The 15,542-nt window shown below is 49.0% G+C and overlaps 1 protein-coding gene across 1 annotated transcript in view; it reads left to right on the top strand.

The window, feature by feature from the left end:
• The first annotated feature begins 6,035 nt into the window (after positions 1–6,035).
• STK10 (serine/threonine kinase 10) overlaps positions 6,036–15,542 on the top strand; it is a 52,535-nt gene continuing 43,028 nt past the window's right edge. The window contains exon 1 of the mRNA XM_052816647.1: positions 6,036–6,309. Within this exon, the coding sequence (XP_052672607.1) occupies positions 6,154–6,309 (156 nt within the window). The 5' untranslated portion in view covers positions 6,036–6,153. The remainder of the gene's footprint in view (positions 6,310–15,542) is intronic.

Raw genomic sequence — 15,542 nt, 5'->3', positions numbered from 1 at the left:
ATAGAGGAGGAGAATTACTGATGAAAACAATAACCCAGAAACCTGGCAGCAGAAGGGAGGAGAAAGAGAAGGGATCTGCCTCGGTTACTAATGGCTGTCTTGCTAAATGTGCTCCCTGAGCATGCCAAGATGCTGAAGTCATGAGGACAGTGTGAAGCTGTGACAGAGATAAGAGACATCTACAGTCTATTAATGACTGATTCCCTACCAGTGTAGCAGCGGGTGGTCATTAATCAGGGAGTACTTCAGAGCAGAGAGGGATTTGAAAGAGCACTGGTGACCAGATGGGGGACAAAGGTGAGCTGGTGGCAAAATCAAATTGGCAAGGGATGTGTGCATGCACCTCCGTAAGGAGGTCTGTGTCAACGCAGAGCTGGAGGGGAGGTGCTGTTACCAGCTTTGTTCCCTTTCTGCCATGGGACAGGGATGGGTGAGATCCCTATGGCCTCTCCTTGGAACCTGGAGCTTGTTTAAGGTCAAAACGAGGGATCCATCAGAGAAGAGAAAGAGCTTCCCCTGGGGCTCTTCTCTGGCATCAGCATCTCCATGGCACGGGTATAAGCCGAGGTACGGCACTTGTAGTGTTTCTAGAAGGAGTTTCAAGTCTGAGTGTACCCCACCGAGGTACCCCCTGGCTAGCAGCTCTGAGAATGGACTGCAGAGAGCTTGGAAAATGATGAGAAGTCACAAGTGAACTTGGAAGAAAATGGCTTAAAAAAAGACACTTCTGCCAGTCCTGCCCACCTCCTCCCATCAGTCTCCTCAGACAGAGGAATATGCCCGGTTTACCCCCCAAAATTATTTCTTCCTGTTGCTGTCTTACTGTTAAAACATTTTCAATTCAGACTGTGTGGTAAGTCATCAAAGGCCCACTCCTGAAGTCAACGGGAAGAAAACTCAGGCTTGAGTGAGAATTGGCTGCGGGCTGCAGTGCAAAATTAATCCCAAGGATTAATTTTGAGTTTAGGGGCATTTTCATGGCCTCTCTTTTGACTGTAATTTCTCCAATTTTACTTCATCTCCAGAAATACCAATGTCCTTGAATATCTTCTTAACTTCTTTCTGGATGTTGAAGAGAAACCTTTTGGCTTCAAACTCATTAAAATCAATCATATTATCCCTGTCTACGTCCAGCAGTTGAAAAGCAGGTTCCGCGTGCCAGTGGATGAACTGCTTTTCAAGATCATTCTGTTACAGGGCAGAAAAGTTTAGAAACAGATGATAAGCACTGATTTCCTGCTTGGATAGAATATGTGGAATACCAACCAGTGCTCACGTCCAGAGAATAAAGGTGACCTCCCGCTAGTCGTGCCCGCAGGAAATACCAAAATCCTGGTGCTTCCTGCCGCGGAGCCATGCGGGAGCACGTGGCCACTGCCAGCTGCGTTCAGGCTGTGCCGGGGAGAGCTACCGCCAGCCAGCCAAGCTCCAAGCCTGCTTTGTGAGGTCCTTTCCCATCCCTCCCATGTGCCGAACGACTTGTAGGGCTATGTCCTGCCGTTGACTCGTCTCCTTCCTCCCCGAGTCCTGCAGGCAGCAGTCCCGAGCACCGGCCTTCAGCCACGTGCCTGGTCCAGAGCGAAGCTGCAGGACGTATCCAACAGCAAGGTTGAGCTCTGGGGGTAACCCTGGCTTTACCACCTCTCTCCCTCACCGCAGCCTGCTGTCCTCGCTGCTTTTCCCTGAAAGGGCACGGGTGCCTCCCCAGCCTGGGCTGTAGGTGATGCCAGGCAGGCTGAAGAAGGGCATCAGCACGTCCTGCACCTACAAGCTAGCAAGAACGGACGGGTGAAAACAGATGCTCTGCTCTCTTCCCCATAGGTAGACACAGCTGAGGGCTTGTTTTTTGGAGAACTAAGACGGACAGCCTGAGCTGGGAGGAGCGTTTAGATGGTTCCTACCTTGCAAAAGGTTCGGAGGTAGATTTATCCCAGAGGAGCAAGGTTTGTATTAACAGGGGGACTGCTCACTTCCCTGCTATCCTTTTCTGTGTAGCAGCATAGACCCAGGTACCCTCTCCATCCCTTGTATGCCATGAGTAAAGATCAGCTCCAGTGAGCTGATTCCCTTTACAGGGGTGCAGATGTCCCTGCACCAACTCCAGGACCCACAGGGTACACACCTCATGGGACAGGAGGGTGCACACCACCGTGTAGAACTCATTAAAGCAAATCCTTCCCCTCGCGTTTCGGTCCAGCAAGTCAAACAGCAGTGTGATCTCGTCCTTATTCAGGTTGGTCACATAACAGAGGAAGCAATAAAACTGCAGATCTGGAAAACAGTGAGCTCTCAGGCATCATCTGCACAAAGCTGAGAGCAATAATTAGCAGGATTTATTTTGTTTTAAATGCCCACTGCTCCCAGACAGGTTGCACAGGCAATTAAAACATAGTAGCAGACAAGATACTGTTCAGAATTAATGGACAGTATTAATAAGATGGCCTGATTTATGAAAGAGGCATATGTAATTTCTGCGCTGAAGGCAATGTTAAAGTGCTCATAATTTTCTGTCTGTCTTCTGTTCCACCCCACCCCTGCAGGAAAAAAGGACTTTTCCAACAAACCAGAAACATCGGAAAAAGAACTCATTTTTCTTTTGGAGGTGTGACTTCTAACTCATGGTCCACTAGCCGTTATTTTTAATCCTATTTAATCTTCTCTAGTGCAGAGGAAGAGCCAAACCTCCAGATCCAGCATTTCCCTCAAACCTCCCCAAGTGTGAAACAGCCCCCACTAAAAAAAATCTGCAGCCTGGTCTGATTCTGCTACCCTTAAATCCCTGCCAGTGGGGTAAATCCATGGGAGGAGGTGCCATTCGAGCTGGAGCACCGTGGGGGTTTGCAAAAACATGGCAATAGACTCAAGAACTGCAGGCGGGAGGTGGCGAAGCTGTGAACCAGTGGACAGGGGGTTGCAAACAGTCTCACTTGGAGGACACTATTGGCAAGAAACCCACCTGCTTTCTAACACGGAGCATGATCAGTTTATGGAAAGGATTACATGATGAGGTTGCTATAGTACTAAGGAATTAGCTTCAGTGAGCCAGAAATCCCCTCTTGCCCTGTGTTCCTGGCATCTCGCTTGCACAGCTGTAAAGATCTCCTTTATGGCTGGCCTGGGTTTTTCCTGTGTCAATTATCAGCTCGTTGTGCCAGGACCTGGTTATCATGTTTGTACAGTACTAGCAGGCCTGGGGCTTCACATGCTGCTGGGATGCAGAGGACAATAATACCATAAAATCAAATAGGTTTCATAGGCTCTTGGACCTTTTTCTGTCTCATAAACAGGGAAGGATGCAATGGAAGGGGGAAAGGGAAAGGAGTATCTTCAATGAGAGCTGAAAATGCATCTCAGTGGCTCTGCGTGGTCCCCTGAGCCATACATATTTCAGAAGCCAATGCAAGAGTAGCCAGGCCATGTAAGCTCCCAGAGCAGCTGGGGCATGATAGCACACGGAGGACACGGCGATACATGCTGTATCTGAAAGCTTTCTGGGGTATTGCCAAGCACTTGTATTAACCAAGTTGCTAGTTTAGTATTACAAAGTGCTGCATTTTTTGTAACATCTGAAGTGCAATATTTGTAATGTCTCTGATCTCTGGTTTTAAGTCCTAAGCGGTTTAGCATTCTGTGTGTCTCTTTTCAAAACATTACACAGGGCCTGTAATTTTAGAGCATTAATGCCAATCTCGTTTTTAGAAGTACTTTCCGTTCAGATAATTCTTTCGATGAACATCCAGGAGCTGGAAATGCTCCATCAGTCCCGCAGCATTTCTTACTGACATACAAGCAGTATACTTCAGTAGTAAATGCAGATGCTGCAGAAAACACCCAGATTTCAACTTCATCTCAGCTGGCCATGGAAGATCAGTGAAACAGAATTAGTGTCATGGCAATGACCACTCACAGAAGGCAAATTCTGCCCTAGAACCAGATGCAACCTCTGTCCCACAACTTCAATGCTTTTCCCACATTTTCAAGAATTCCCCTCAGATGTGGAGGCAAAGGGTCCTCTTCCATTCAGCACTGAAGGATAATATGTACTAAAATCAAGTGACAGAAACTATCCTTACAATGCTTGAGAGCATTAAATTTGATTAAAACGTGCCAGATGATAGCACAGACTTAAGGATTTATTTTAGACTGTAATGAAAGTCTCAACCCCAGACAAGCGGTACTCCAAAGCCTGTTGGTCCATGCTGAGGAGGTCCTACGTAGCAGCCACTGCAGGGCTTCGCTCTTCCTCTTAGCCAGGGCTTTGATGTTTGTGGTTTCCAGTACCTGACAGTGTCCTGTGCAACGTGTCTGGGAGCTATAGCTCAGAGATGGCTGCTTTTGAACGCCCAGTTTCTTGTTCATGTTAGCTGTTAGGAAGCTGAACTGCTCTTGTATTTATTTAAAGTGTTTATCACCCGTTTCTTTTCCAACCCAGAACGAGTCCAATCCAGCACAGCAATAACCATTGAAAGTGCTCTTTATTCCTTACCCCTAACCTACACCAGGAATAATACTAATAAAATCTAAGTCCACTGGCTTACTTTGGTTGACAGACCCTCTGTAACCCCACATTTAAAACACAGAGCTGTATGTAGTCTTGCAGTCAGGTCAGCAGTTTCTTCTCCTTGGGTTGTAATGCTGAGCGAGAGCTCAGCTCTGCTAACGTGTACTGCTGAGGACTGTGCTGACTCAGCGGTCGTGCTTAATGCAATGGTGATGCTTATGACCATCTGTCCATAGGATCAGAGATGGACCCCGGAGCTTGGGGCAGATTTGCAAAGTTGTTTGCATTTCTGGAGTTTATATTCTCTTTCTCTTATTTATCACTTGAGAAACAGTAAGAAGTAATTCATAGATAGATAATTAACGTGTTTGCTGACTTGGTTTGACACCTGTGAGATCCAAAACCCATGAAGTTAGGTGAAAACAAGTGCTCAATTATTTTCAGCTTCTTTCTGTTTCAGGGATATACTTGGGTTGCATTTTCAGCTTGTTTTTCCTACAACTAAGTGGGGAGAAGGGAGGAAGTAGGGGAACATGAAACTTTCTTCAAAAAAGGCAGCTGAAATTCTCGTACCGCCACAGATTTCCAGGAACTGGAGTTTTAAACAGTATTTCAAGCATCAATATCGGGAAATTCCCAATAAAGATGTGAGGGTTGATCATACCAGGATAAACCCATTTTTTTCCTATCAGCAAAGACAACGAGAGGCGACAATCAGCCTCCACGCTCTAGGGTATAATGTATCAGGGAGATTATTAATGAGAAATCACCAAGCCCAGATGTTCTCAACCCGAGATGCTGCATTTTGCCTGCATGACACATCAGGATGGGAGTGTGCAAACGCACCCCCCGGGCCCCCCGTCCCTCCGCCCTCGGCTCGTTAATGGGACACGTATGGGGGGCAAAACACCCCCGCTGGTGCGAGCGGTGTTGGCATCCCAGAGGTTTGCATGGACAACCATTCACCGCTGAGTCTTCCCTTAAAAACAGAGGTATTAGGATGCGTGGCTGCACCGTCGGGTGTTTCCCCTAGATGTCCCCATTTAATACTTGATTTCAAGTCGGTTTTTCAGAGGGTTTGAAGTTTTGCCAGGGAGAGGATGCAAACCTTCGCGCTCGACACCCGTCGGGCCACATCTCTAAAACAAATTCCTGGCGGGTGCCCGTGGTGCCGACACACTCGAATTTCTGCTACCGGGAGTTTTCAAAATATTTGCGTTTGGCTGTTTTCCCACGAGATGAACAGGGGGGGAGAAGGAAACGTCCCTCCGTTAGCCGAGGCGGTTTAGGATTCTGTTTTTACACGCGGAGAAGCGTGTCTCTGCCGGGCCCCCAGCAGCGTGGCCCTTGAGGCGAAGCGGAGCCGAGCCGGGCCGGGCCGGGCCGAGCCGAGCCGGGGCGGGGCGGGGCGGGGCGGGGCGGGCGCCGTCCAATGGCGCGGGGCGGCGGCAGGCAGGCCAGCAGGTGGAGCGGCGCCGGCTCCATGTGCGCGGCTGGAGGCGGCTCCGCCGCCCGCCTCGCCGCTCCCCCCGGGCGCGCAGCGGCTCCGTCCTCCCCCGGGGCAGGGCGCGGGAGGCGGCCGCCGGCAGCTGCCCGCAGCTTTCCCCAGCCGCCGCCGGGCCGCGGCTCCTCGGCAGCCCCGCCGCTCCGGCATGGCTTTCGCTAATTTCCGCCGCATCCTGCGCCTCTCCACTTTCGAGAAGCGGCGGTCCAAGGAGTACGAGCACGTCCGCCGCGACCTGGACCCCGGCGAGGTGTGGGAGGTGGTGGGGGAGCTGGGCGACGGCGCCTTCGGCAAGGTCTACAAGGTGGGTCCGCGCCGGGGGCGAAGCACCTGCGGGGCCGCAGGGGTGGCGGTGCCTCCGCCCGCAGGCGGGGGCTCCTTCGCAGGCTGCCCGCTGGCTGAACAAGCCTGGAAGCCGTCTGCGGTGCCGGGGAGGGGGGGGGAAACCCTTGCGGGACCTGGGGCCGGCTCCGCGCATCCCGTTAGCAGTGCGGGACGGGGGGCGAGGACGGCGAGTCAGCGGCGGGGGGGGGGGGGGGGCGGAGGGCAACGCTTTGCTTGGGGCAGGGGAAAGGAGGGAGAGAAGCTGCCTTTTTTTTTTTTTTTTTTTTTTTTCCCTTTTCCACTTAAATCGCCGGTTTTCAGAGCGATGCCTTTGTAAGGCGACGAGGTGTTCCGTGCCAAGCCTGTCGGCTCAATGAATGGAGGAAGATTTCTTGGAAGTCAGCACTCTCGGGGCCGCCTCCAAGTTTTGCGAGCCTGCGGGGGTGGCATTATTTGTATTCCTGTGGTCCTCGCCGGCAGGAAACTTAGAGCGAGAAGAGGAGCCCGGCTCCGTGAGAGTGGGGACATGTCCAGTGCTATGAATGTTTAACCTTTCTGTTAAAGGATGGGGGTTTTAAAGGCCAAATGCTCCCTGTACTTTGCACTCCAAAGCAACAGCGTTCTTGCTGTTACCGGCGCTGAAATACTCTGGTCTCCTGTGCAACAGCTGAGAGGGGAGGCCTTTGGTTGGGGCTGGCTGGAGGAGCAGGTTGGGGATCCAGGCTCCTTGGGAGACCTGCGTTACCCCCAGCTGGAACTGGTGTTGTGAATTAGCTTGCTGTTGGGCAGCTGGGTTTTGATGGTCTCGTTAGATCATTTAAGAAGGTATTGCCTTCTCAGAATGGAGTAATGAGTAGTAACTAAAGAGAAGGCCAGGAAGGGAGCTGGTTGGTTGCGGGTCAGGACAGAGGTGTTTTACTACAGTGTCCTGGGATGATTTGTATTTATTTGTTTTCTCTATCGTGTTATTCGATAGATACTCTCTGAAAAATGGGGCGCTAAGTATCCACTGAGTGGAAGTCTTTGGTGAAGGATCCTATCTTCTAATAAAATGCAATTCCTAAAAATCATATTTAAATCCCTAATCTATTTATCCTTCCGAAAGTAGCACCAGTAGTAATGAGTAGTTCTGTTACCGGTTTACTTGGTGGTGTGCATTGGAATCCCACTTGTATATAGCGATGTTCACTCGTACTTGCTCATATTTGCTCAGGTTTCTCATGCAATGACAGGAATGAGGTAAACACTGTAAAATAAGTTAATAGGCTTCTGAGACAAATGAAAACTCAGAAGAATAATTGATATAAAGCCTTTCTGGTTTTGTATAACATATCCAAAGTAGATAACTTTCAGAATAAGGCTACTTTATAAGCAGCTGGTTTGGTTTTTAAGTCCGTTGTCATATCTGAATGCCTCTGCTTAACTCCAGCCTCACTCCAATAATAATTTTATCAGAGTAACTTTATGTACTGTAGGATAAAGATGTCAGCCTGTCAGGTAATAACATCTCCTCATCTCCCACTACTTCCATTTCCTTTGATCCCTATTTTTACCCAAATGAGAATGTGGATTATGGTAAATGACACAGTGAAGACCACGTGTTTATAACCAGAAGTTCACTCCATCTATAACTAGTACATTCAGGCAACTGTCTGCTTTTGTGATGTTTTAACATGGTTGATCATGGGGTGGGGGTTAATGTTGTGACAGAAATCAAAGGTGTATTTTATTCTTCTTAGTAAAGTTTTAATTCTCCATCTTCTTTGATCTCTTCTCCAGCTGTTCTCCATCCTGGTTGGCAAATGGACCTGGATGGTTTTTGAAGAGTTCTCATGCAAGATTGTGTGTGTTTGTTTAAGAATCCCAAATTATTTGGGTGCCAGGTACTATAAAGCCTTATTTTGGATAATAGCCAGTAGCGTTATTGCAGAGACAGTATCCTGCCATGCTAAGATTTAACTTGCATATTGTCTTCCTTGGTGTTTCTAAACCTGGAGTGCTACCCTAGGTGGCAATGCATATAGGATGGAGATGTGAAAGAAGAGGCTTGCCCTCTTGTTCTGCTCAGCTGCCAAAAAAGCCCCAAACAAACTAACCTGCTTGTGCGCAAGGAGAACGTAGATGGCCAAGATGCAATGAACAATTTTAATCATTCTCTTGAAGTCACTTTAAAGTCAATTTGCTCTTTACACAAAAGTGATTGTTTAGAGCAAGTCCAAGTGTTTGTATGGCCGTGAGAGTTTCAGGATGTTTGAATGAAGTTCCTGCCTGTCTTCCGCCCCTTCTCCACACACGGAAGCACAGGGAGGTGATATAATCCGCCTGTGCCTGCACCCTGCCCTACGTACCATATGTTGTACTTGCTCCAAAGAGCCTGTCGTCCCTGAGCAGTGCAAAAGGACGGGATTTGTACACTGAAGAGTCTGACCTGGGAGAAATTTAGGTGTGGATAGAAGAAAAAATGTGCTCATTTTAGTAGGTTTTGTTTTTATGAGACTAGGTTTGTGCAGGAGGAAGGGGGGCTCGGCTGGGTAATGGTTTTACTGGGGAGCATTACTGCCCTGCAGAAGACTGTCAGGGAGCTGTGTCTTGGACTCCCCACGCACTCAGCTGAGCAAACTTGAACTGGTTTGACACAGCGTTTACAAAAGTAGGACAGGCTTAATTTAAATATATATTAATTAAAAATAATCAAATCTATAGTGGAATCTGAAACGTATATAGCAGACCTTAAGAAACCTGCAGCCAGTGGAAACTACTGGGATTTCCCTATTTTTATACAAAGACTTTTTTCAGCAAAAGGGGACCTGATTGTATGAGGAAACAGTGAAACTCATTGCAGAGGGTAATGAAGCTGAAAAGTAGGAAGGGGGTGGGGAGAAACTGTTTCTTTCTAGCTCTCATTCTATTAAATGTTTTTGGTAAGTCCAGCGGGTGTGATAAGGAAGCGATAACAGCCCATAGATAGCAACTGCATGCCAAGTACGCTTTGTTACCCACCTCATCCAAAGCTCATTAAATCGATGATCTTAAATCAGTCGTTAGGCCAGCAGTTAGGAGCTGTGACCAGTGTGTGCTAGCCTGGGAAGTCTGCAGCCTCTTTAGGGTGTGTGGGCCTATAAAAATACAAGTTCCTAACTCAGACCCTTTTCAAACAGCCTTAAAAACGCGGAGTTATTTTTCATCAAAACCACCTAAGATACAATTCATAAAGTATATGGCTGTGGCTTTATTGGTTCAAAGTCAACATCTGTTTGCACGTGCGGGGAGGGAGAAGTGGTAGCGGCACCCCGGTGAAGCCGTGCTGATGTCGGGGCCGTGCCGAAGCTCAGAGCGAAGCCAGCAGCGCGGGCTGCCGTGGGCTGAACGCTTGGAGCTGCTGAATCGCGTCTCGGTCCTGCAAAACCCATTAGTTGGTGCAGTATTTACTGTTGCAGGTAGTTGCATTAATGTCAGCGCGAACAGATATGCGAGGGCTCTTCTGGGCATTGAGAAATCACGAGCTAGCAGGGGGTGGACTGGATCTTACAAAAGCGTGGGCTCTGCTGGAAGAAGCCCTGGGACTCGCTGCCTTTCTCATGGTGGGATTGTTTTGCTGCGCTCACGCCTCTTGTGAAACGCTATCTCCCCTTCCCAGCGCGCCCTGATGGGGACACTGGCTCCCTGATAAGGCTTTCTTCTCGCGGGGTGGGGCCAGGCTGTCCCCTGTGGGAGCGTGGGTGGCTGTGCTGCCCGCAGCCCCCAGCGCGGCCGAAAAGGGGTTTGTTCGCTTGAACTCGCCTTCAGATGGCTCTCCGTGCTGGCTCCCGGAGAGAGAACGAGAGCCCCCTGCCACAGCGAGTCATAAGCATGCCTTTTATGTTGTTGTTCTCCTTTCTTCTTAAGATACGGCTTAAAAAGCTGAATTTGGGTTATCTGATCTATTATGGTGGTATTAGTGCTGTACACGCTATGGACTGTAAATGCTCTGTTTTGAAATTTGGGTAATAAAAGACTGATTGTTAAATGTTGTGCAGATGCCTTAAGCCTGGCTTTCACAGCGATGGGCCCGTTTGAAGGCACGAGACCGTCCCTGTCACTTGCAGACCTCTCTCTGCTTGCCAGCCAAACCTACGCTGCTCTGGTTTTGTGTGAGTTGGCCCAAGTGGCTCGGGCTCAGCTCTTGTTGGTTTGATTCGTGAGGGATTTAACATGTAATTCCTGGAAAGGGTGTCACAGAGAGATGCTAATCTGCTGGGTTAGCTTAAAAAAAAAAAAAAAGAGAGAGAGGAAGGAAAAAAAAAGGGGGGGGGGGGGCTTAAGTTGATTGTAACTATGGCCACAAAAAAATAATTGAAAACCAATGGTAAGATCTAATCATGGCCTTGTCCCTTAGAATAGCTGAAGGATTTTCTTAAAGTTTCAGCTGAGGAGAGAAGAGGAACGGGATGACACCACTCCTTTACTTATGGTGCAGTGGCCCAGCAATATTAAACCTGGTTGAACTTTAAACTTGATGTTCATTTTAAACTCACTGAAACGTGTGATGCTCCAACTCTGCTGAAGTCCAAATGAAGCTTGTCCTGCACTCTGCCGAGCCACGGCTGTATCTGTGTGGCAGGGGAGGGGGATAGCTCTCCATGGCCTAAATATTTTGATAATGACTTCAGTGTCATGGCCCAGAGCTTGGCAATGCTGCTGACAGTGGGAGCTGAGGGCAGCTATGTGGAAGAGAAAGCTTAGATGAAGGCTTTGAGCCTTTCACCCTCAAGCACGTGGCAATCGTTGCTCCTTAGAAAAATCCCTGCCCAGCATGTCTCATGATTTTTTGAAATTTTTTTTCTTCAGCGTGCAGTTCCGTGGAAAAAAAGGTTCTTTTTCTCATCCTTGGCGTGCTGCTGTCCGTAAATCTGGGGTCCTCCTCGTGAGTCTCAGGTCAAACCCACCCTCGCTGCCCCACCACACGGTCGCGGGTCCCCGGGGGGCTCTGCCCGCCTGCGGCGGATGGCTGTGCTGCCCTCCATCCGCCAGCGCTGCCAGCCTTGGTCAGCCTGAGCGAAGAGGAATTCAGCTCTGAAGAGCAAAGTCACTTAAAATATTCTATAAATAATGAAGTAACGGGTACATTTTAACAAACTTGCCTCTTGAAGGCGGTGGGGAGCGGTGGCACGTGGGCGGGTGTGCCAGGGTTAGGCACGGCAAAACGCAGGCATGGTGAACTGCTGCCTTGCTCGGCATAGCCTGTCTGCTTCAGTGGCTGGGCCTGAGCATCACCCGGTTGCTGGGGCTGCTTTGGTCCCATTGAAGAGGGGAGGATGCAGTGGCATTCAGGAGCGGTGTCTGTACGTGCCGCCTCTGGGATGCGGGGTTGGAAGGGGCAGCGTGCCCCTTGTAAAGGGCAGAGCGACGGCACTAGTGCTGCTGGAGTTGGATTAACCGACTTCTGTCTCCTGGCTATAGAAAAGCATCTCCCTTCCACCTCCCTGAATGTCTGCTCTTCAAAACAGAATGCTCTTCCCATCCAACACATGAAAACCTTCCTGACAGTTTCCCTTCTTGTGCAATTCCCTGGCACCTACCTGTGCTTGCGTCCTTATGGCTTGTGTCCCGATTTAACGAACGAAATGTTTGTGTGGTATTTCAGTAGGCAGGAGAGATGGCGAAGGAAGTTGCGCCCCAGCAAAGCCTGCCAGTGTTGGTGAACCTCAGTGCTTGCGTCTGTTGGCGTCATTTTGTTGCTGCACGTCCCCCATTTCTCTCTCGACAATCGCAGGCGTGCTACTGGGGTGTCCTCCCTGGGCAGGCTTGTGCTATGGAGATAGCAAAGGTCTGATCAGGTGTCTTTTTTTATTCTTCTACCAGGGCCTCATTTATCTGATGCTTTTCTAGCACAGCGTGAAAGGGCTGACAGACAGACAGACGTACATACTACCCCTGCCTGTCTAAGCTCTGTTCCCTGGCTCTCGGGCATAGTAGCCGTTCAGCCCACTGCTCAGGCCTTGTCTCTCTATGTACCAAATTTGTTGCAGAAAGTTGCTAGGAAACTCAGAAGTGGTTGCATGTCTTCCCCCCCACCTTTAAATTTTTTTTTTTCAATGTTGTGGTATTGACTGAATGAAGACCAGGGCAGGAATGCTTCACCTGGAGCACCCCGCTCTTCCAGGGGACCAGTGATTAGAGGGATGTTTTGTGCTTCCAAGTTCTAGGCCTACGTAGGCTGAAGATATTGAATCCATGTGGATCATTCCTCTCTTCAAACCTTGCATGGCTATTTGGTCACTTCTCGCTCGCACCAGGGCCGTGAGGTCCACTCGGTTTCTGTAGGTGGGTTATAGTGGGGCGTACTGGCAAAGAAGCCTCTTGTTGTTCTTCTGGCCTCTGCTGCTGTGTTTGGGTGCAAGGTCTGAAGCATTGCGTGGAGCTTTTCTGCTCCTTGACTAACGTACTGCTGCTTGGGCTTGTTATCTCTCACTCCCTTCTGCTGGGCCGTTGCTGAGCTTTTAAGGCAAGAAAAGGTGTATGTACCATGCTTCGGTCACACCTTTTTTTGGCATGTCTGCATAGAGAACAAGTCCTTGGCCATAGCTTGAGCTCTCTGCTTGTGTTACTTTCTCTTGCTTCTAGCTTGTAAAACCAGAGGAAGGCGCTTCTGCGTTTTTTTTGGTTTTTTGTTTTTTTGGTTTTAACTAACGCTTTTCGACTTGTTTCGCAAGCCACTTCCACTTCCCCCTAGCCCTTGCAGAACTGTTGCCGCAGCTGCCAGAGCAGCAGCACCGTCCCGGCGCGGCCGGAGCCCTGCCTGACCCGATGCCTGTGGGACGACCCTCCGCGCAGGCTGCTGTGTGCGCCGGGGGCTGCTACGCCAGCGCTGTGCCAGTCTCACTGCTGTGCCCGTGCCGGTTTGTCACCAGCCGCTCTGCTGGGTGGTACCGAGGGCTAAATTCAGCATTTCCGAAAAAAAAACAAAGCAGGCTTGATTTATGGTGACAAACTGAAATGGCTCTAGGGGCCTTGCTGGGCAGGGAACTCATTTCGGCTCCCATTGATTATTTGACAATACTATGAGCACTGACTCAAGCCTGTCTATTCTGTGTTTGTTTATTGATGCAGACAGTTCAGGAAAAGTTCATCGGGAGGCAATTAATCATTGTGTAATCCCTGAGAAATATGTAAGTGACCAGTTGCTTGCATACAAAGACACACATCAGGAATATGGTGCGGGGGGGGGGGGGGGCAGGGAGGAAGTCAGAACTGTCAACCCCCAAATACAGCATCCACCAAAAGCACCAGGCTTTTTACTCCTGGCTCACTAAGTCAGCAATATCTGAAGCATCAGCTCTCCTGGCGTGGAGAGAAGGCTTACAAGGATGGGAAGAGTAGCTCACACCAAAAATACGGTGGCACAATATGGCAGATGAGCTTAAAAAGCATTGTCCCTTGGCTTGGGAAGATACTGTGGGCAAGCAAGCCTAGACAAAGCAATCGGGGTGCTCTTGGTGCTCTCTTCTTTCTACTAGCGAGTGAGAGTTCAAGCAGGGTTCTCCTCTGCCTCACCTAGAAACTGGCCGTGCCTTCGGTGGCAGTCCTGCCTGAGGAAGGACCGAACAATCCAGTCTTCCGGTAATGTGTTCTTTAAAGGCTTAAAATAGTTCCTGCGTTTGTCACAATCTGGATTCCACAATAGCTCGGAGGGTGTGTCACAGGCAAAGGCCAAACAGCCCCCTCTGTCACCTGAACAGGCACCTCTTGCCCCTTAAATCCATAAACTGAACAGTAGTTTCTCTATGCCTCTGCATACTAGGAGTAATCCTACTTATCCCCTATTCCCCAATATTCCCAGTGTATTTGGCAGTAGCGTGTCCAGCACCCATCTTGCTCCAGAGAACTCTAGTGAGATCCTTTCCTTTGGCTCCTGCTTGGCTCCTGGTATGGCTTTCTGGAAGTGGTTTACTGGATAACTTTTACTTGATATGTTTTCTTTTGTGGAATGCATGTTCCATTCCTGTTTCTGCATAGACCTGTCAGCCATGGTCTGTGCGGTGTGTTGATTTGCACAAAGGCTGGTAGTGGCCATAAGGGCTTTTCAGGTTTTAAATGCCAAGACTGTAAATTAATCTAACTACAGTTCAGCAGCACATCCTGGGCGCTATGCTGGCAGCTGTCTGCTCTACTTTTTTGGTACTAATTAGCACTCCAGGGACAAATCATCCATGGCATTAAAATGCCCAGGAGTGGAGGAGTCAAAAGATGGAACTGGATGTGTGCTTTTGACTGACCAGCCATATGCCATAGACTGGCATCAAACAGCTTCTGTTCTTGGGATATTACCATCTGGGTGGTTCTTTCACTTTTGTCCACAGATTTCACTGGGAAAAATGGGAAATACCATGAATCCCTCAAAGGCTGCACATTTAGGGGTGTTTTACCTGGAAACAGAAGCTCTCTCCCCATCTCTGCATTCTCTATGTGGACTTTTGCGGCGTTGGAGATCCTGTAATTAGGCTGGGGTTTGCAGAAGACTTTGGATTTGTAGTTCAAACTGTGTATTTTGGAGGATTTCATGTCAAATGATGTGGCTGTCTAACAAACTCACTATTGGTGAGTCATCCTAGGGTGCTTTCTTGATAGTTCTTGGTTTTCTTTTTTCCTCCATATCATTGTCTCTTCCTTTCTTTGGGATTTAAAGACAAACAAAACACCTACCATGAGAGAAGTTTTCATTTCCCTTGCTGTAAGGTGAGGGCATGACCCCCAGTGAAGCTCAAGGTAGAGGTGAAGCTGCAGAGAGGCTGGTGGGAACCCTTTTCTTCCATCCCGCAGCTCTTGGAGAGCGAGCAGCAGATGCTCTTCTCAGCCTGGTGCTGTGTGTCCCCTTGCCGTGAGGAGTATCGTCCAGGCGTGCAGGTTACAGACTTGGAGATGCCAGTTCCTTCTGCCTAATTGGTACCTTGGCTTTTTGAGGTCAGAGTGGGCTGTGTTTTGCTTTGTGCTAATGTCTCTGAGCAGATTCTGATCTATGGCACAAAGCAGAAATCAGGAAAGGGCTTTAAACCCTAAAGCATCATCTCATGCCTGGGATGTCTGAAACCAGCTCCCAGGGCTGGCAACGTATGAATTTGGCCTATTTAGGATCCAAACAAACCTTCCTGGAAGAATATCTCTGTTGTAATACATTGTGTGCAGGAAAATACCAGCAGAGAAGCTGAAGGAAATTGCCAGACATGAGTTACAGAG

This window comes from Harpia harpyja, chromosome 20 (assembly GCF_026419915.1).
Source record: "Harpia harpyja isolate bHarHar1 chromosome 20, bHarHar1 primary haplotype, whole genome shotgun sequence".
NCBI classification, from domain to species: Eukaryota; Metazoa; Chordata; class Aves; order Accipitriformes; family Accipitridae; genus Harpia; species Harpia harpyja.
Note: the sequence above shows the minus strand (reverse complement) of the source record. Positions and strands in the feature narration are given on the sequence as shown.